The sequence below is a fragment of the Pagrus major genome, chromosome 10, assembly GCF_040436345.1.
Source record: "Pagrus major chromosome 10, Pma_NU_1.0".
Classification (NCBI taxonomy): domain Eukaryota; kingdom Metazoa; phylum Chordata; class Actinopteri; order Spariformes; family Sparidae; genus Pagrus; species Pagrus major.
In genome coordinates, this window is record NC_133224.1 from 12329519 (window position 1) to 12350170 (window position 20652).

The 20652-nt window shown below is 37.9% G+C and overlaps 2 protein-coding genes and 1 long non-coding RNA gene across 3 annotated transcripts; all 3 read right to left on the reverse strand.

Annotated features, from left to right (window-relative positions):
• Nucleotides 1-472: 472 nt before the first annotated feature.
• On the reverse strand, nt 473-2904 carry LOC141003736 (uncharacterized). The gene is made up of 3 exons (XR_012179747.1): nt 2834-2904; nt 2110-2311; nt 473-1659 (listed from the first exon to the last, which is right to left on the reverse strand). It is a non-coding gene; the product is annotated as an uncharacterized lncRNA (long non-coding RNA).
• A 2047-nt stretch (nt 2905-4951) lies between these two features.
• LOC141003319 (uncharacterized) lies at nt 4952-6496 on the reverse strand. The gene is made up of 4 exons (XM_073474644.1): nt 6259-6496; nt 6043-6143; nt 5510-5665; nt 4952-5410 (listed from the first exon to the last, which is right to left on the reverse strand). The coding sequence occupies exons 1-4, from the start codon at nt 6494-6496 to the stop codon at nt 4952-4954; spliced, it is 954 nt and encodes a 317-aa protein (XP_073330745.1).
• A 12325-nt stretch (nt 6497-18821) lies between these two features.
• LOC141003320 (uncharacterized) lies at nt 18822-20310 on the reverse strand. Its single transcript, XM_073474645.1, has 4 exons — nt 19992-20310; nt 19782-19885; nt 19384-19533; nt 18822-19283 (listed from the first exon to the last, which is right to left on the reverse strand). The coding sequence occupies exons 1-4, from the start codon at nt 20308-20310 to the stop codon at nt 18822-18824; spliced, it is 1035 nt and encodes a 344-aa protein (XP_073330746.1).
• Nucleotides 20311-20652: the final 342 nt, after the last annotated feature.

Below are 20652 nucleotides of genomic sequence, written 5' to 3' on the forward strand. Positions count from 1 at the left end.
GCCACTTGTGTTTTGTTCTGAGAGTTGTTTTGAACACTCGTTTATTAGAGAAGACAGACGTGTTTTTGTTTTGTGTTTTGAATAAGAATTAGTATTAGTATAGGCCTTGTTTTGTTTAATTGATTTCATTGCTTTGGCACTCCACCTCCCTCCTTTCCTCCCCCACATTTTGTAAACCTTGGCAATTTGTGTGTTAAGTGCACCATAGATAAATCATTTTTCTTTAACCATTAAACTTGTCTCATCCCAATTCTTGATTTGTCATGTTGCCGTTCCCTGTTCCCACCTGGACGTAACAAAGGGATGTAACATAGATAATTTACATATAATCATGTAGTGTAGCTGAAAATTGTAATTTTTTTATGAAAGTGCAAAAATGTTCATGATGGTCCATTTAGCAGAGGTCCAGGAGGAGCTGTTTCAGCCTCTATAGGTCAATCCCAAAATAACACTGAACAATGATGAACATGAGTGTTAGGAAAGACTGGAAAAGTGTTTTAATGAAAAATTACAAAATCACGGTTTGAAAAATACTATAACAATAGGCACTTTGACCTACATTAATAATGACACACATCTTAAGGTCTGCCTGTGTCTGATGATATACTATGAGCTCATAGAAAATGCTACAGCTTGAAGCAAAGGCCTGGAAAGACTAGAAAGTGTGTACAAACGGCTCCACAGTTTTCCTCAAAGTATTTGGTATCCATTGCAAAAACTGGCAGGTCAAACAATCTGTCATTAAGTAGCTTCCTGTGAACAATTTGTGTCACTTGATTTACCATTTACATACGTAAATAATAAAATAACAGTACATCTGACACAGATCATTCTCAGACAATTATATTTAAAATATCTCTGATACTTGTCATAGGTGTACATTTGAATGATTTCCTATATAAAAAAAAAATGTTTTGAAAAGTGAAAGTTACTGGAGGCTCCCTGTGGTGCAGGTACACAAAGTCTATATCCCCACGAGGATCAGGCTGAAGTCCCTTCGGCATCTGACGTGGTGGAAACACTGACGGATTCCTTCACACAGGTGTCAACCTGAGAGGATCATGATGAGTCCAGTGTGATGCAGACACTGAGGTATCTGAAGCCGTCCAAAAAGTCCACTGTGAGCTCCTTTGTCTGGCTGACATTCACAGACAGTTTGCTCTCCTGGCTGATCAAAGGTAGAGGGAAGCCTCCAACAAACCAAAATGCTGACATTATCCATGCAATACAGGATTTAAAATATACACTATTTAACATTTAGTCATGAAGCGTAGCTGAAAATGTTTCAGTTTTGTCCACTGAGTGATAAGCTTTAGCTCCCTCTGTAGGCCAATCCCCCCAAAATCTACATATTTTAAAAAATCTACCAGTGTTAGTATTAATCAATAGACGCTTTGACCTACATATATACACTTAGTTTGGGGATTTCTGGCTCTGACTCCAGTGGACTTGGAGCTCATCATTTGGGCCCTTGTCTTTCCATACTTTGATTTCTGCCATCCCTGTCACCCATTCCACCATCTCCCTCTTCTGGACCAGGCCCTCTGCCCGGTAACTTTAAAACCGTGTAAATTACTGACATGTGTCGGATTCCATAACTACACAGCAGAGCATGTTTCTCCAGACACATGCTTCCATAGATCAGTTCCAGTTCGTGTTCTGCACACACACACACACACACACACACACACACACACACACACACACACACACACACACACAAAGTCAAAATGAGGCACTAACAACATTTCTTCAAAATAAATCCCAAAGATAGGCCTAATATTTCCTAATATTTACAGCCTAATTCTCTAATTCTTCAAAAAAAAAAAAATGTTTTTTTCCTTAGGGTTAGGGTTAGGGTCTTGGACCCACTGTCTTCCTACATGGTCCTACACTAGCAACCATCTAATGTTAAAGGTTGTGTGTACTGGTGTAAAGTGGCTGTTTAAATGTGAACACGTGTTGGTCGTATGTATTAATGTGATTCTACCTCGTGATTCTAAGATTAACTGGACCAATGGCAAATCTCTCCCACTAGCACATCATTTGAGTTTAATAGACAATAACTTAACTTAATGTTAACTGTGATCTATACAGTTGTGATTCTACCTTGGATCCCGAAGACAGACAATATCTTCTCCTTCAGCTGCAGCACTGTGATGCTCTTTAACTGCTCCTCGGTGTCACACAGCTCGATGATCCTTTCGTCCCCGCAGGGTGTATACACTTTGACCTTCACAACCATTTCTGCGGTGTCTGTAGCTTCTGCTGCGCTCTTCACGACAGGTCACCTGAACAGGAAACTGACGAGCTGAATAAAATCAAATACTTTCACTTTCATCCTTCACATGAAAAACAAAAAGACATACAACAGACTTTTACTGAACACAAAACGTGTATCCAGCTCTTACCTGGAGACATCTAACCTCACCTATTTACTCTCACTGTGAGAAGGTTTTAAATCTTTTTTTGATTTCTGTTTTTAAAAATCATAATCATCGGTCGACCACGTTTTGTGAGAATCGCCCGAGTAATAAAGTAAAACTTGAAAGTCTGAAGTTCATGAGTGCCCAAAGATAAACTACTTCATATTCACCGCAGATAATAATGTCATTTAACCGGTAATAGACACGTTTTTATCCTGTCACGTTTAATTATGAAGGAGGCTTCATGTTGAGTGCACAAAGTAATGACTACAATAATGACACCGTTTAGATTGGTTGATAACCTGACTTTCACTAGATTACATGCACTTTTAAATACATTCAGACTGGCACCATTTCTATCAGCTGACACGTCGGCAATTATCCAATAAAGAAATGAATAAACTCACGTTTTGCCCTGACTTGTTGGTAGTCGCTGCTCTGGTGGAAAGTCTTCACGACGGATGCTGCGACATTAACAAACCACCCGTTACAAACGAAGGCGGAAGTTGTCTGTCTCCAACACTTTTTTCTTTGCTTGCTTAAAGGGGCAGTAGCTTATGTAGTTAAAGAGAAGAAATTCAAACTCAGAATTGTAATATTTACAATAGTAATGAGGTAATAATACAAACTCAGACATGTATTTTTACGTAAGTGAGTAAACACGCATGATTTATTTAAACAAACATGTACTATGCAACCTACTGTGCATCTTACATTTTCTGTGGGTTATCTTTAATACTTAAGTTTTCTATACTGATTGTGTGTTTAATAAAGGTGCACTGTGTAGTTTGGGGGAAAATCGTCATTGACTGGTTTTTATGTCTGAACAAACTAAATAAACAAATGAAACTTAAAGGACAACACAGTTTCATACTGTTTTACTTTGTTTATATGTGGCGGACCCTGCCACCTTTCAAGCTTCAAAAAGTGCTCTGGGGACAAGGACATTTTTCCAACCAGGGACAGGATCTGAGAGAGGATAAAAGCAGTGGAGCAGGTTGGAACCAAAGGTGATGAACGAGGAACTTGATGTTGGCGTATTATTTGAAATTAAAGCAGAATATTTTCTGGGTCTTTGATATCTTAATACATATAAATATATATTTGGTGAGACTTTATAATATCTGTCATATCATTAAAATAAACGATTGTAATTTATAGGTAATTAAACTTTATTAAGCAGGTATTTAACTGGTAAGAAGCAATATTTCACGATTTATTAGCAATTAATTATTGATGTTCATAATACTTTTTGATTGGTATATAAATACTGTGTGGTTCATTTATAAACTTTATTTGGATGAATTGAAACTGATGTTTTTAACTTTAAATTCAATTAAATTCAGTAAGTAAGAGCAATGACCAGAAGGTGGCGCCATTGTCCAGGAGTTTAAAGGTGTGACGTTTGCCAGTGAAAACAGCAGCACCACCTCCATGACCCCAGCATGTAGTTTCAAAAGGCCAGTTTGAGTGACACATAGTCCAGGTTTCAGTAGGATTAATGACTTTTTGTCCAATACATTTACTCAGTGTACAACTTTTTCTATATTCTCATTATGAAACAATAGAGTTGTTGCTGTACATTCTCACATCTGTGTCTGAAGTATTTAAAGTATTATTGTACATCTAAAACAGACATGCAGCAAGAATCTTTCCTACATTTATAATTTGTGGTGAAACATTATTCACATTATGATTTTACTTTCAAAACAGTTGACCAGTTTATAAAATATGATGTAATATTATGATCTAAACCACCAAAAACCAGATAAAACAGATAAAATAACTTCACCTCACAACATTTAAATACTATTGACATTTTGATACTTTTGCTAATAATACTAATATACTTTTACTTAAGTTTTTTATCATAGTTACATAAATAGATTATCCAAGTATTTCTTCTACAACTTGTGTACAGTGATTTCACCAATGTATTGTGGTTAGACAAGCTACTTGCAGCAGCTCAAATAAGCAGATTTAAGGGTCTTAGTTAACATTTATTTATATTGTTGGTTTTTGTTACACTTCCTGACTGACCCCCTCAGTGCATCACTGCTAAAAATAGAAATGATTCAAGCAAACCAATATCACGTAGGCTGTGTATTTTTTTTATTTTTTTATTATAATACAAGAAAAACAGCAATGCAATGTGTGGAGACTGAACAAATCAGCAAGTGAAGAAAAACAATGAAAAAACAATCCAACAGAAACAGTAAATTAAAGGGGCACTATGTAGTTTTGAAAAATAAAATTAAAACTCAGAATTTTAATATTTAAGATATCAATGAGGTAATAATAACTGTTTGAAGCCAGAAAGGTGGCAGGGTCCGCCACATATCAACATAGTAAAACAGTATGAAATTGTGTTTACAGTGTGAGTTTGGTTATTTAATTTGTTGTTGTTTGGCATGAAAAAAATCAATGAAGATCTTTCTCTTCTGATTAAAATGTCTTCCCCCAAACTACGTAGTGCACCTTTAAAGTAATTTATATTTTTATGCAGTGTGATGTGGTCCCAGAGTTTAGAGTCTCTGCCACACTGGTATAGAGGTCTGTCTGGGAGCTACACCAGTGGAACAAACTGTAAAATATGAGTTTGGGTTGAGTTCCTGGCACTCTTCAGTGGTGTTCAGGCACACGAAACAGAACTCTACCTTACACCGGGGACATATGACGTTTTTACACTGACTTCTGTTGTGCTCCACCAGCAAACCACAGGTGGGACAGGCTCGGATGGAGGGGCAGCCATCGACCCCCTCCACATCCTCGAAGACGATATCAGAACAGGTCCACAACATTTCCAGCGGGCTCTGGCAGTCATTGTTTTCACAGCGGTCTGAACGAGGAGCTGGACCTTTCCATTCCTTCAGACACTGCCAGCAGAATATATAAAGCCTGTTTCTGTCAGCTGTGCATGCTGTGCATTGAACACTCAGATCATTGAGATCAGTCCTCACCACACGAGACTTGCAACCAGGACACTGTGAAGAGAAGTCACATGAAAAATGGAGATGTTTTAAATTGTCTCGCATGCTAAACATTGTAAACAAGTTAATATGATTTCTAAAACAGATACTTACGACTTTGACGTTCAAGTAACTCCTCGCAGCGTTACTGAATATTTTCTTCTCAAATTCTGCCATTTCTTCAGGAGTCAGAAGAGCCATTTTACAAACCACCTCGAAGGACCACTCACCATCACAGTTAGTTTGTCCACACACAAATCCACACTTGCCCTTAAAAAGAAAATCAAAGAAAAAAAGATAGATAGATAGATAGATAGCTTTATTAATCCACAAGGGAACTTTCACTGTCTAAGTGTACTGTTACTTCTAAGAAACAATAAAATGGTTCATAAAACATGTATTAAGTAATGGTAAAGGTTAAAAACATCAGTTGCAACTATAAATTACAATCATTTATTTAGATGACACGATACATATTATAAAGTCTTACAATATGTATATATACACACACACATATGTATGTATGTATGTATTAAGATATCAGAGACCCGGAAAAAACACTATGCTGCTCTGCATTTTGTCAGAATAAAGTTAAGTCCCTTTAGATGTCTTTAAATGTCATCATGAAGGTGATGTAAACATCATACCTGGTCCAACAGCCTGCGACACCAGTCGGTGAGAGACATCGGAGTGACAGCGTGACCACAGGGCATCTTTGCTCTGAGAGACTTGTAGTCGTTACACAAAACTATGAGACACACAAGAGAAGATGTGCAGCTATAATTAAGGACTTTTAATTTTAATAGAAGCCCTTATCAATATTTGTTCAGCTCATATCATAAATGTCAGATTTGTCTACTTACAGTCTAATTCATCATCTCCGTCCACAAATGTGAGCGTGGGGTCCTGCGGGTCATAACACTTCTCCTGGTCGCTCGTCCAATCGTCTTCTCTGTCAGCACCGTTCACCTCTTCATCGGACACAAAGTCAGATTCCCACTCATCATCAGCCACAATTCTGCGAGGTTCTGGAGATTCATTAGTTTTAACATTTCCTCTCTGTTTTCTCTTCTTCCGTCTGGTCGACAGCTTGCTTCCCATGTTGACTTACTCTCATACGCAATCCAGACTGATGAGTGCTCTGCCTTATTACTGTGAGGCGTTCGTGGTTTCTGTGAAGTCATGTGATTTGGAGTTGCCCCAGGGCAGGTGTGGCATTTTTCTTCTTCTTCTTCTTTTGACATCACTCATTGGATCATTTGCACCTGAACTAACGCACCTGAGGAGCGCTCTCCTCACCAACAGGCAAAATGGGAATCCAGCTGAAAGTACATGGACCCAAAGGAGAGGAGAAGATCATCGACCTGTGCGACAGTGACAAGGAGCTGAAGAAGATGACTGTGACACAGCTGAGGGTTAAAATAGGTCGAGAAATGAGGATAAGTACGTTTAAAGTCTCTTTTCTTTATCATGTTATATATTTTTTAAAATGTACTTTAATGCAGACGGGGTAATGTTATTTAAAAATCATTCATCAATCATGTTATCATTAAAATTGACTGAAATCTAATGTTGATTTATTTCAAACAATAAATATGAGGTACAAACAGCACAGATAAATAAATCAAAGTTAATTTTTATGGTCAATAGTCAAATGAAACGTTGTTTTTTATTAGGGAAAAAGTCCTGAACAAACATGTTATCAAATCCAATTCTTGTGAATTTCCATTGAGTGAATGCTTTTTTTTTAAATTTCTATTTATTTATTTATTTATTTATTTCTCCTCAGCTGAAGATATCCGGATAATCTTCAGGACCGAGCCTCTGGAGGAAAAATCCCTGCTGTCATCCTACGGCATCCGACACATGTCGACCATCCACACAGTACTGAAGTTACCCGGAGGCATCTGATGTGGACCAGACGCAGAAGAAAACACCCACAGACTAAAACACTGACATCAGAAACAAATAACGCTGAAATGAAAAAACAAATAAAATGTATTTAACTTACAGGTGTCTTTTGTGTGTTCTTGTTAGCCTAAATGTAAAAAATAAATAAATAAATAAAATCAATTTAAAAAAAATAATAAAGTAGGTCTAAAATGGCAATTGCCCTAGCTGGTGACCTTTCGTTAAAAAAAAAAACAACATTATTATTATTATTATTATTACCAATATGTAGGCTAATACCACTACTCAAAAAGAGTTTGGGATATTGGGATATGGGTGCATATATTTTGCCCAACATCATATTTGTTGCTTCAGTGTTTTACTCATGGAGAGTCACGTGTATCTGAGTTATGGTAAAATTGTTTTGTTTGTTTGTGGGGCAATATAAAACTCAAATATCTCAATATCCCTAACTAATTTTGAGTAGTATTTCCACATGTGTCTATACTATCGTCAACTACGTGTTTATGTTTATAATGTATAAATCTAAAGGACTCAAAACCAGTTTGGACAGAGAGAAATTTTGTCCATCTACCAATTCATTCCTGACATGAAGCACATGTTCAGTTTTAATAAGCTGAACATGAGTCATTAATACTGTCAAGCAGCTGGTTTTTGCGTTTTTCTTTTCTCTTCCTTTAGAAGAAACTGGTGTGCCAAATGGATACTTTCATTGTAACTGGGTGTGTCAGTCAATGATGTTTGCCATAAGTATTTCATTTCATTGCATTTCTCGGAGCTGCAAGAGAAACACTGACCTGAAACCAAAAGTGTTCTGATCAGGAGATTAACTACTGCACATACCTGAATGTAGCTGGGCTACATTCTGCTAACAGGTAGACAAAACAAGAACACGGATGTGTTTATCACTTTTTGTAAATGACTGGAATTAAAAAACAACCACAGGAATGTAACTTTTCTACATTCTGATTGTGGATGGGAAAACACCAGGTAGCATCACATTCTTGTATGTCTTTCCAAGCCAACTTTTCCGCACTGTGAAAATCAAAATACAGAGCGGCTCTACTCTCAGACTACCTCAGTGCTACTTTGGATGGTTATGTGCTGCTGCCGCTGTGCGAATAGTGACAATCGCTCTCTGCAAAATTCAACGGAAAAACTTTGGAGGGTAACTCTGCATTTTCTTTTCTTCTTTATCAAAATTAGAAGACACTATTTGTTGCTAAATTTAAAATTTATTGCTGCTGTCTTGCAGCTGGGCTTCTAAAAAAAAAGGGTCTGGCCTGGCCTGGCCTGGCTTGTAGGCGGTGCGTTCAAGTCACTGAAAGGAAACCACATCTTCCACTAAACCTGACTGGTTTCATTGATGGACTGCCGTCAGTAAGTATTACCGGATTTTTCTCCATGTTTCTTTACAACTGAAGTATCCTGTTGTTTTAAAGTTATTCCAAGCTGCAATGCGGATATTTATTGTGTTTTTTATGTTGTTATCTTGTTAACTGTCATTGCTCGCTTGGGTGAAAATTGTGAATATTATAAGAAGTTTAATTGTATGTAATGCATAATTAATATACAGGTATTGTGCGAGTAATCAATCTGTGTTTCCTCTTAAATAACCTACAGATCTGTCAGATAAATATCTGTTTTAAGTCCTGCTCTTTGCAGCTTTTCTAAATGGCATACAGTAGCCTGGGGTTTTTAATAACTTCTGTGATATTTCCTCATACAACAACATTAATGTCAATAATAAAAGGTTGACTGCCACTGATGTTGAGAAATTCAGGCAGCAAGTTGTGCAGATAAATGCAATCATTTTGAGTTTTTTGCCGGATTTGAATATTTAATAGGCTATTTACTAGTTCACTGTAACCTTACAGACACAGACAGTTGTGGGTCTGAGAAGGTAGAAGCCACACAGAGGGCCCTATGTAGTTTTGGAGAAAAAAATTCAAACTCAGAATTTTCATTCTTACAGTATTAATTAGGTAATAATACAAACTCTGATATATTTATTTTTTCCATAACTGAATAAACAAGTTTCTCTCAGAGGAAAATAAGGTCCCCAGATACAAACAAAGTAAAACAGTATGAAATTGTGTTGTCCTTTAAGGTCAGTTTGTTTATTCAGTTTATTCAGCCATGAAAACAAAGAGCTTGTTTATTTAGTTTGTTGAGGCATAAAAAGAATGAAGATCTTTCTCTTCTGATTCAAATTCCACCCCCAGAACTACACAGTGCACCTTTAATCACCTAATTAAATAAGATAAAATAAAAGGAGATTCAAGAGGAAAGATGAATAGCTCCAGAAAATCGACCCTCTACGACGGATTGAGAGCAGTAGCAGAGACATTTAAACAAAAAGGTAATTAGACTTAGGTGAAGTTAAGATAACTGTAGGTCACTTAGGATAGAAAACAGAAATAAAAGTAAAAGGCCCAAAATGTACATCAGAATTATTCATGTGATTGGTGTTAGTCAATTTAGTTTTGGAGACCAATCCTTTAAATCACAACATCCATGACAAATTGTAAGGTCCCTCATGTGATTTTGTGCTGTGGTCTACTGTTGCTTATATTCTGCATATTCCTGTCATAATCTGACATGTTTAAATTAATGGAGATGGTTTTTGACAATGCATTTTCTTTCTTTTAAGTGACTAAGCCACAGAGTGAGACACTCTATTATGGCCTGATTAATCAGGGAGCCACATGTTACCTCAACAGTGTCCTGCAAGTTCTCTTCATGACAACAGAGATCCATGACAGGTTTGAAACAGCTGCAAAACAAGTATTGTCAAGTATTAACAGAAGAGATTGTTTTGTTTGATGTGAGACTGGAAAGCCACAATCATAAAAGTCTGCCATATTATCAAGTGTACACCCATGACGTCGCATTTTTTAGAGCCAGAAGTTACCATTTTAGACAAGAGGTGGAGGTGGGGACAAGACTGGTTGGATCTGACTGGGAACCAAATGACATGCTGTGGTAACACCTTTTCAATCACAATCACAATGGGACCATAATTTACTAAATTAACATCATGCTGTGTTGAAGAAGACTTGAAATTACCGTCGCAAACCGTAACTAACCAGGAAACTGTTTTCTGGAGTAATGTATCAAGTAAGAAGTAGGGTAATTTTCTCATAAGCTTATGTACAATCAGACTTCATTTTGGAACCAGTGGAATCGCCCTTTGCTGGCCATCAGAAGGAATGCAGGTTTAAGGAACTTCCGAATTTGGCCTCACTTTTCAGACCGGAAAGCTCCATCCATATATTATACAGTCAATGCATATCTTTTTAAAGCTGCTGCAGATGGCACATTGGCTTTTACAGTTCAACTACATTGTCAAAAATATACAGGCTGGTGACATAAAAGCTTGTAATACAATAAGCTACCCTCTTCTCTAAAGGTTGGATCCAGAATCACAGGTCACAGATCAGGAGCTGGGAATCCTCTTTAAAAAACTAAAAGAAACAACATGTGGAACACAAAACATCACAAAGACTTTGGAGATCAAAAATGGTAAGTTGGACAGGGATCAATAGAAAAACATCAAAGAGCATCAAGATGGAGGGTCACATAGCATCTGTAGATTCACCGAAATGGATTTAGTATACTGGATTAAATCTCACGAATCATTCTGCAGTTAAGCAACAGCGTGATGCTGCCGAATGCCTGGAGTTGATTTTACATAAGGTCAGCCCACAGGCCTCTCAGGTGAGCACAAAAAATCTACAATGCTATTTACAGAATAACAAATCAGAATGCTTTGTGATGATAGACTTTTTTATGCACAGGTTTTCCAAGGACAGCTGACATACACAATAAAATGCTCCAAAGGCCACATCATCAATGAAGAGACGAATCCATTCTGGACTCTTCCACTGCCGCTGAAAGATACTCATGATTCAACCTTCAGTGTGGTGAGCAGAAAAAGTTCAGAGTTCTAGTTTAGTGTTTTAATATGATGTGACCATGCTGATCTAATTTGCAATTTATTACGATATTTGTTTCCACAGGAGAGCAGCTTTAAGAGGATTTTCCAGACAAAAACATACACTGGAGACAACATGGTGTGCTGCAATGAATGTAACAAGAAGACAGTAGCAACAAGTGTGAGTTTTGACCACAAAATGAAAACACAAACTGAAGGCTGGTAATTTTTCTACTGGAATAAAATGAAAATGGCCTGTTAGTTTACAATACTGAGATAAAGGATATAGGGCTCTATTTTGCGCTTGGCGCAAAGTGGTGCACAACACACAAGAGTGTCGTTGCTAGTTTCTGACCAATGCAGTTGTCATTTTTATGCCCAGCTGCCATGTTGTTTAAGCAGCAAATGTACTTGCGCCCATCTATGTGCTCCTGGGGGTAAGATGCGCCTACATAGATGGCTTCACAACGCGTGTACACACAACTTTTGTGATTAGAGAGACTGCTTTCAGTAATTTTAAGCATTTCTATGTGCACAGCAGTGTCACTGCAGCAAATAGCGTGGCACATTCAGGCAGCATAACTAAAAGCTGTAGTTATAAACCTGACAGGACAGGGGAAACTCTTCAGAGGAAGAGGCTTCTGCGAATAATATTTTTTAGACCGCTCTGATGGAGCTCAGGATTTATCAGGGGGACAGCTGCTTTACTCCGCAGGTCCGCAGGATGACACCCTTATTGATTTGTCTTATGCCCAAAACACACCTATGACTAATTAAGAGCATACAGCCCCTTTGCGCCATGCACCTTACTTTGCACATAGGTTAACTGCCTTAAAACTAGCAAAAGGGAGTTGGACACACCCTAAGCTCACTTGCACCATGGACTTTAGACCATGCATCACACATCCTTGAAACAGGGGGCATAGTCTTTAATAACGTTTCTTGTGTTATTTAGGGTTGTGAGATGGTGGACTCTCCTCAGATCTTGATTCTTCTCCTCAAGAGATTTGACTTTGACTACAACACCATGTCACATTTCAAATCAGACTGCTGTGTGGAAGTGCCATGTGAATTACAGTTGAAGGCAAGGATAAGTCATTTTTATCTGTGATTTTTATTTGAATGGTCTTAATTTCTTTTAAAATCTTTTCATGTTCCTGACTGTGTTCTTCATTGTAGAACAAGACATACAAACTGTATGGGATGGTGGATCACATGGGCAGTCTAAGAGGTGGACATTACACAGCCACCATCCTATCTGATGAGGACAAAAACTGGTACGAGTTTGATAATACTCGTGTCAACAAGGTAAGGAAGACTTTACTTAATCTGTTCCATTAGGATATTGCATATTCAAAACATACCAACAGAAAGATCAAACATTAAATACAATTTTGTTGTCATTGTTTTTTTGTTTTGTGCTGCAGGTTAAAGAACAGCCATTTGCAGCAACTGGGCCTTACAAGTACGTTTGATGGAACTTATTTTGTTGTATTTTATCAGTAATAATATTTGAGACGTATTAAAAAAGTATTCACTGTTTGCTGTCACCTTAAAATTAGCTCCAGGACTGTCTATCTACTCACGTACAGAGGTAGGACTACAAGAAAACAAAAGAGTTCATTTAGGCCATTACTGTAATATTAACAGATCGTTGCTAAATATGTTTTGTCTCTTCAATTCAAAGCCGCTGAGTCGCAGATGTCCCCTGAGACGAGAAAGCTGGATGATCTGAGACAAGACGATGTGGAACCAAAGAGAAGCTTGGAAAAGGATGTTGATGATAAAGATAAGGGACAAATAAGACAGAATGACACAGATGAGTTACAGAAGACAAGTGATGAGGCATTAAGCAGTCAGACTGGAGGAGAGAAGGGTACTGCCGAAACTGAAAAGATTGTTTTGGATGATGAAGTCAGATCAGAGACTGAGCCTAAAAGTGAGCTCTTGAACAGAGAGAAGCCAAGAGAGGAGAAGGAGGATATAGCAGGAGAGTCAGAGTGTGAAAGGTTTGGATCACATGATAAAGATGATAAGTCAGATGGAGAAATAAGTCATATCAGAGATGTAAAAACTGATGAGAACTGTGGAACAGCCAGTGAGGTAGAAAACAGTGTAGATGTAGAAGCACAGGACAATCTGAATGTAAATGTTGGAGAACAGTCGAAAGACTCCTGTGAACAACATCCTGATGAAGAGACAAAGACAGAGAAGGAGGAACAAAGAGGTAAAAAGAAGAACATGTGTCCTACTGTCTGCAATTTCTATCAAGAGAATCAGTGTGTGTCTATGGCAGCAAACAAAAATGACCACTTTTATTGACTCCATGTGATTTATTTTATACATTTAAATACATTATGCAAAAGTGCATTGATGACCTACGTACAGTATACAAACAATATTAAAGTATCTTTTTCCAGGTTACGTTACATGGAGGTATATGTTGACATGTTTGACTTTTTCATGTTTTCTTCCCCTCCAAGCCACAGAGTGTCAGAAGCCTGTTGAGACCACTTCAGAGGATCTGACAGAGGTGGAAGAAGAACAGGGTGAAGATATTGGTCCTGAAGAACTGAAAGAAGACGAAGAACCCAAAAGAAATAGCAAAAGAAACACTGATGATGAAGAAACCACACAGATGGGACATAGTGCGGAGGATGAGGGACAGATGAGAAAAGATAGGAAGGAAGAGAGACCTCAGGCTAGTGGAGAGGAGGGTGATGCAGAAAATGTAGAGACTGACACATCAATTAATAATCAGTCAACAGCGAGTGAAGTGAAAAGCAGTGCAGGTGAAGAGGCACAGGAAAATGAAGACAGCAACACTCAAGAAAACAGCAAGTCTGAAGAGTTAAATGAAAGTAGAGTAGAAGATGCTTCTGTTAATGGTGGAGAACAGTCGAAAGACTCCTGTGAACAACATCTGGATGAAGAAACAAAGACAGAGAAGGAGGAACAAAGAGGTACAAAGAAGAACACGTGTCCTACTGTCTGCAACATGTATTAAGAGAATCAGTGTGTGTCTACCACAGAATACAAAAACAACTACTTTTATTGTCTCTTTGTAATTGATGTTATACATTCAGACACTATGTAAAAGTGCATTGATGAGCTATACACAGTATACAAACAACACTCAAGTATCTATTTCACAGACTATGTTACATAGATGTTGATATTGACATGTTTGACTTGTTCATGTTGTTTCATTACTGAATTTATTACTTTTATTTCCCTCCAAAGCCACAGAGTGTCAGAAGCCTGGTGAGACCACTTCAGAGGATCTGACAGATGAGGTGGAAGAAGAAGAGGGTGAAGATATTGGTCCTGAAGACCTGAAAGAAGACGAAGAACCCAAAAGAAATAGCAAAAAAAACACTGATGATGAAGAAACCACAGAGATGGGACATAGTGCAGAGGATGAGGGACAGATGAAAAAAGATAGGAAGGAAGAGAGACCTCAGGCTAGTGGAGAGGAGGGTGATGCAGAAAATGTAGAGACTGACACATCAATTAATAACCAAACAACAGTGAGTGAAGTGAAAAGCAGTGCAGGTGAAGAGGCACAGGAACATGAAGACAGCAAAACACAAGAAATTAACAAGTCTGAAGAGTTAAATGAAACTAGAGTAGAAGATGCTTCTGTTAATGTTGGAGAACAGCTGAAAGACTCCTGTGAACAACCTCTGGATGAAGAGACAAAGACAGAGAAGGAGGAACAAAGAGGTACAAAGAAGAACACGTGTCCTACTGTCTGCAACATGTATTAAGAGAATCAGTGTGTGTCTACCACAGAATACAAAAACAACTACTTTTATTGTCTCTTTGTAATTGATGTTATACATTCAGACACTATGTAAAAGTGCATTGATGAGCTATACACAGTATACAAACAACACTCAAGTATCTATTTCACAGACTATGTTACATAGATGTTGATATTGACATGTTTGACTTGTTCATGTTGTTTCATTACTGAATTTATTACTTTTATTTCCCTCCAAAGCCACAGAGTGTCAGAAGCCTGGTGAGACCACTTCAGAGGATCCGACAGACGAGGTGGAAGAAGAACAGGGTGCAGATATTGGTCCTGCAGAACTGAAAGAAGACGAAGAACCCAAAAGAAATAGCAAAAGAAACACTGATGATGAAGAAACTACACAGATGGGACATAGTGCAGAGGATGCGGGACAGATGAGAAAAGATAGAAAGGAAGAGAGACCTCAGGCTAGTGGAGAGGAGGGTGATGCAGAAAATGTAGAGACTGACACATCAATTAATAATCAGTCAACAGTGAGTGAAGTGAAAAGCAGTGCAGGTGATGAGGCACAGGAAAATGAAGACAGCAACACACGAGAAAACAACAAGTCTGAAGAGTTAAATGAAACTAGAGTAGAAGATGCTTCTGTAAATGTTGGAGAACAGCTGAAAGACTCCTGTGAACATCTGGATGAAGAGACAAAGACAGAGAAGGAGGAACAAAGAGGTACAAAGAAGAACACGTGTCCTACTGTCTGCAACATGTATTAAGAGAATCAGTGTGTGTCTACCACAGAATACAAAAACAACTACTTTTATCGTCTCTTTGTAATTGATGTTATACATTCAGACACTCTATGTAGAAAGTGCATTGATGAGCTATACACAGTATACAAACAACACTCAAGTATCTATTTCACAGACTATGTTACATGGATGTTAATATTGACATGTTTGACTTGTTCATGTTGTTTCATTACTGAATGTATTACTTTTATTTCCCTCCAAAGCCACAGAGTGTCAGAAGCCTGGTGAGACCACTTCAGAGGATCCGACAGACGAGGTGGAAGAAGAACAGGGTGAAGATATTGGTCCTGCAGAACAGAAAGAAGACGAAGAGCCCAAAAGAAATAGCAAAAGAAACACTGATGATGAAGAAACCACACAGATGGGACATAGTGCAGAGGATGAGGGACAGATGAGAAAAGATAGGAAGGAAGAGGGACTTCAGGCTAGTGGAGAGGAGGGTGGCGCAGAAAATGTAGAGACTGACACATCAATTAATAACCAAACAACAGTGAGTGAAGTGAAAAGCAGTGCAGGTGAAGAGGCACAGGAACATGAAGACAGCAAAACACAAGAAATTAACAAGTCTGAAGAGTTAAATGAAACTAGAGTAGAAGATGCTTCTGTTAATGTTGGAGAGCAGTTGAAAGACTCCCGTGAACAACATCTGGATGAAGAGACAAAGACAGAGAAGGAGGAACAAAGAGGTAAAATGAAGAACATGTGTCCTACTTTCTGCAACATTCATTAAGAGAAAAAGTGTGTGTCTTTGGCAGCATACAAAACAGACCACTTTCATTGGCTCTCAGCGATTTATTTCATAAATTCAGATGTATTATGTAAGAGTGAAAATAGCACAAGAGGTTGTTTTCCAAACCTACATCACACAGGACTATATGCTGACATTTGGGGGCTGTAAATCATGATCATTACTTAATTTATTACTTTTCTTGCACTTCAAAGCCACAGACTGTCAAAAGCCAGTTGAGACCACTTCACAAGATGTGACAGACGAGGTGAAAGAAGAACAGGGTGAAGATAAACTGAAAGGAGACGAAGTGGAACACAATAGAAAAGTAGGAGAAATAGACACTGGTGGTGAAGAGACAGAGTGAGGAACAGATGAGCATAGACTGAGGGAAAGAGACATTTAGCTATCAAGCTTTATTAGATATGAGACTTTAACTGCATTATTTTCATGCCAACAAACTTAATTTTTGTCGTGCATAAAGTTTTCAAGAGCTGCTCAAACCTCTGTTTTGTCTCATGACACTATTGAGTCTGTGCTAACACTTTCTCTTTTCAATTTCTCAAGGTCAAACTCAAAAATATACTCAGTAACGTGGTTGATAACTGGCACTGCACAGGAAACTCTGTTGTTCCGATTCTTTAAATCAATATATTTTTTGCTCTTGCATATGTGCCCTGTGTTTTATGTGTGTTAAATGTATGCATCCAACAACCAGTTGCCCCAATTAAAGTGATGAATTGAATGATTGAACCTCAATTGTGCTTTTTATTTACTGTTATATTCGCTTGTTATTTTATTCTCTTAAAGATATAAAATGTAACATTTCTGCATTAAAATGCCTAAAAATTACAAGACGTCTGTCATATGTTTTGTTGAGTTGTGCCTTACATTAGCCAAAAATTTTTCCAGCAATGTTCGAACCCACAGAAATCCTGATTGTATTCAATAAAACGGTGAGTTTCATTTAGTAGCCTGTGGCTATAACTTCTTGGAGATCAGACAGTGAGGAAGGAAGTTGGCTAAAGTGACTAAAAATAACGAGTCACATCATTTTCATCTGCAGTAGACTGTATTCACATGGCAGCCATTTTCCTGTGACCTCACGTTCAGGGTGAAAAGCTCAAATGTCGTACAGCTGTGAACAATTGACAAATAATTATCATTTCACCGCTGCTGGTGAAAATTCAGGGGACATCAAGCCATATTTCAAAGTAAAAGAAAATAAAAATTGAAAACCCATTAGCTAAAATTAATATTCAACCACTTATTAGCTAACATTACTGTGTGTTCCCTGTATGGTGTTACAGTGAAAATGTAATGTTAACTAGGAAGTAGTTGAATGCTAATATTAGCTTTTGTCTAGCAGAAGCTAAGGGGTTAGCAAATATGTTGTTTTATCTTGAAGTATGGCCCGAAGTCCAGATTGTCATTATTCATTGTCTGTTCAATGACTGACCAATCAGGAAGAGGTGAAATGATAATCATCATGTCATTATAAGATAATCTTTAATGATTTGTCAGATTTCCTAAGTTTACATGACTAGAACACAGCAGGTCTACAGCATTTGAGCTTCCTACCCTGAGTGAAGTCACAAAAAAATGGCCACCATATATTACTTTACATTACAAAATAAAAATATTACTTCCAAGCAATATGACATATAGAATACACATATCCAAATCTTCAGGACAAAGTTGACAAGAAGAAAAAACTTTATTGTTTACCCTTTGTGTATAAAATGCAGATATTTGTCTTTGCTTACATGCACAGAAAATGGATTCCATTAATTTTACCTTACATTTAAAAAAAAACTACAAGTAACATCCAAACAAGACACAATAAAACACACTGACATAGCAACACAACAGAATCTATATTAAGAAAAAACATAATACTGAATACTGAAAAATGTGAAATGAACAAATACTGACATATCCAACATAATCAGGATACACAGAGTTTCAAATATTACAAATACCATAACACATGACTACAGTTTAGATTTTACTTTTTACAAATTGTTGAAGTAAATGTTTCGTGGCGAGAAGGAAGTCATTCTCATGTGAGTAAAAGAAATGATTGAATGAATGAATGAATGAGTACAGGTACAAATAAATATCTCAGAATCATAACTGTTCTTTAAAGGTGGTGCGGTTGAGCTCTTGCCTGAGTAATAACAGTCATGATGGTTGGCATTATGAGGAACCTTTTCAACACAAGAACAAAGAGGGAAAATAAATAAATTAAAAAGGCTGTATTGTACTTTTTGAGATCACAGGTTTCAATTAACAGAATATGTCCTGTGCCACACAGGTATAGATCTCTGCCTGGGTGTTACACCAATGGGGCAAAGATTGTATGGGTTTATCTTCAGACACTCTTCGGTGATCTTCAGGCACACGAAACAGAATTTCACCTTACACCGGGGACAGATCATGCTTTTACACTGATTTTTGTTATGCTCTACCAGCACACCACAAGTGGGACAGGCACGGATGGAGGGACAGCCGTTGACCACCTTCACATCCTTGAAGATGATATTCGGACAGTTCCTCAATATGTCCAAAGGATCTGGGCAGCCGTCATTGTCACAGCGGTCTGAACGAGGAGCCCATCCTTTCCATTCCCTCAAACACTGCCAGCAGAACCTATAAGTCCTTCCCTTGCTAGCTGTGCACACCGGGCACTCTACATTCAGATTGGAGAGATCGTTTCTCACCACACGAGACTTGCAACCAGGACACTGTGAAGAGAAAATGAATTAGATGTTTTTAAATTGACTGTTGTAGTCACATGTGCAACTATTTAATGTTAACAAGCAAATAAAAACAGAATACACTTACTTGTTTGATGTCCAAGAAATTCTTCGCAGCATTGTGGAACATTTTCTTCTCAAATTCTTCCACTTCTTCAGGAGTCAGAAGAGCCATTTTACAAACCTCCTCGAAGGACCACTCAACGTCACAGTTACCACACGCAAATTCACACTTGCCCTTAAAGAGAAAATCAAAGAAAAAACTTTAAAGAGTGAAAAAGAAAACAGTGAGCAAATTCTTCAGCAGCTGCAAACTATTGCTTTAATGGTTTACTACAACTAACCAACGTCAATGTCAAGTGCAAAGTATATTTACCCAGATATAATGAAACCGTCTAAATGAAACCGTCGCTCTCCATTTTGTCAGTTTAGTAAGTTTAGTCCTCATCAATGTCACTGAATTTCATCATGAAGGTGTAATCGTACCTCCTCATCCAACAGCCTGAGACACCAGTCAGTGAGAGACATCGGAGTGACAGCATGACCACAGGACATCTTTGCTCTGCGAGACCTGTAGTCGTTACACAAAACTACGAAACAAACACAAGCTATGATTAACAACTTAAAAATCAGTAGGGAAACTAAATCCTCTGTAATAGAAGCTCTTATTTGTATTTGTTCAGCTCATCTACTTACAGTCCATTTCATCTTCTCCATCTACAAATGTGAGCGTGGGGTCTTGAGGGTCATAACACTTCTCCTCGTAAGTTGTCCAACTCCTGCTGTCTTCAGAGATCTCATCATGAGCGACAACGTTGACTTCATGGGACACAAAGTTGTCTCTATGAGACACATTGTCATATGTGTCAGGCACAACGTGGTCTCTGTAAGTCGAAACATCAAATCCTTCGTAATCCAACGCAGCAGCCTCATTTCTGGGTGGTTCTGGAGGTCTAATCTTAACTCTTTTTTTGAATTCCTTCTTCTTCCGTCTGATTGACAGTTTGCCTCCCATGTTGACTCAGTATGCTACACTCCCATGCAACTGACTGACTGACTGACTGCTCCACTTTAAAGGGATAGTCTGCCTGAGGTGTGATCGTCCTCTTCCGTGAAGTCATGTGATCCGAAGATGGTATCTGAGTGTGTGACTGCAACCAAAGAATGAGAAAAGAGAAAAGAAAATATCTTAATGATAGACACCAGAATGCATAAAGCAATTAAATGAATGACAGGAAACAATAATGAATACAATGGTTGATGAGCAGATTAAGGGAAGTTGTGGGTGTATATTTACAAGTTTTCTTTATAACTGTAATAATAATAGGCCCACTGATATCAATTGAAGGCTAATAGT

What these genes read in the sequence shown, in the direction of transcription:
- LOC141003319 (XM_073474644.1), bottom strand. Translation starts at nt 6,496, where the DNA reads ATGGGAAGCAAGCTGTCGACCAGACGGAAGAAGAGAAAACAGAGAGGA. An exon ending in GTCGCAGGCTGTTGGACCAG is followed by an intron (nt 5,666 to 6,042) that starts GTATGATGTTTA and finishes TTTCTTTTTAAG; the next exon opens with GGCAAGTGTGGATTTGTGTG. An exon ending in GTTACTTGAACGTCAAAGTC is followed by an intron (nt 5,411 to 5,509) that starts GTAAGTATCTGT and finishes TTCTCTTCACAG; the next exon opens with TGTCCTGGTTGCAAGTCTCG.
- LOC141003320 (XM_073474645.1), bottom strand. Translation starts at nt 20,310, where the DNA reads ATGGGAGGCAAACTGTCAATCAGACGGAAGAAGAAGGAATTCAAAAAA. An exon ending in TGGAGAAGATGAAATGGACT is followed by an intron (nt 19,886 to 19,991) that starts GTAAGTAGATGA and finishes TTTGTTTCGTAG; the next exon opens with TTTTGTGTAACGACTACAGG. An exon ending in TCAGGCTGTTGGATGAGGAG is followed by an intron (nt 19,534 to 19,781) that starts GTACGATTACAC and finishes TTTCTCTTTAAG; the next exon opens with GGCAAGTGTGAATTTGCGTG.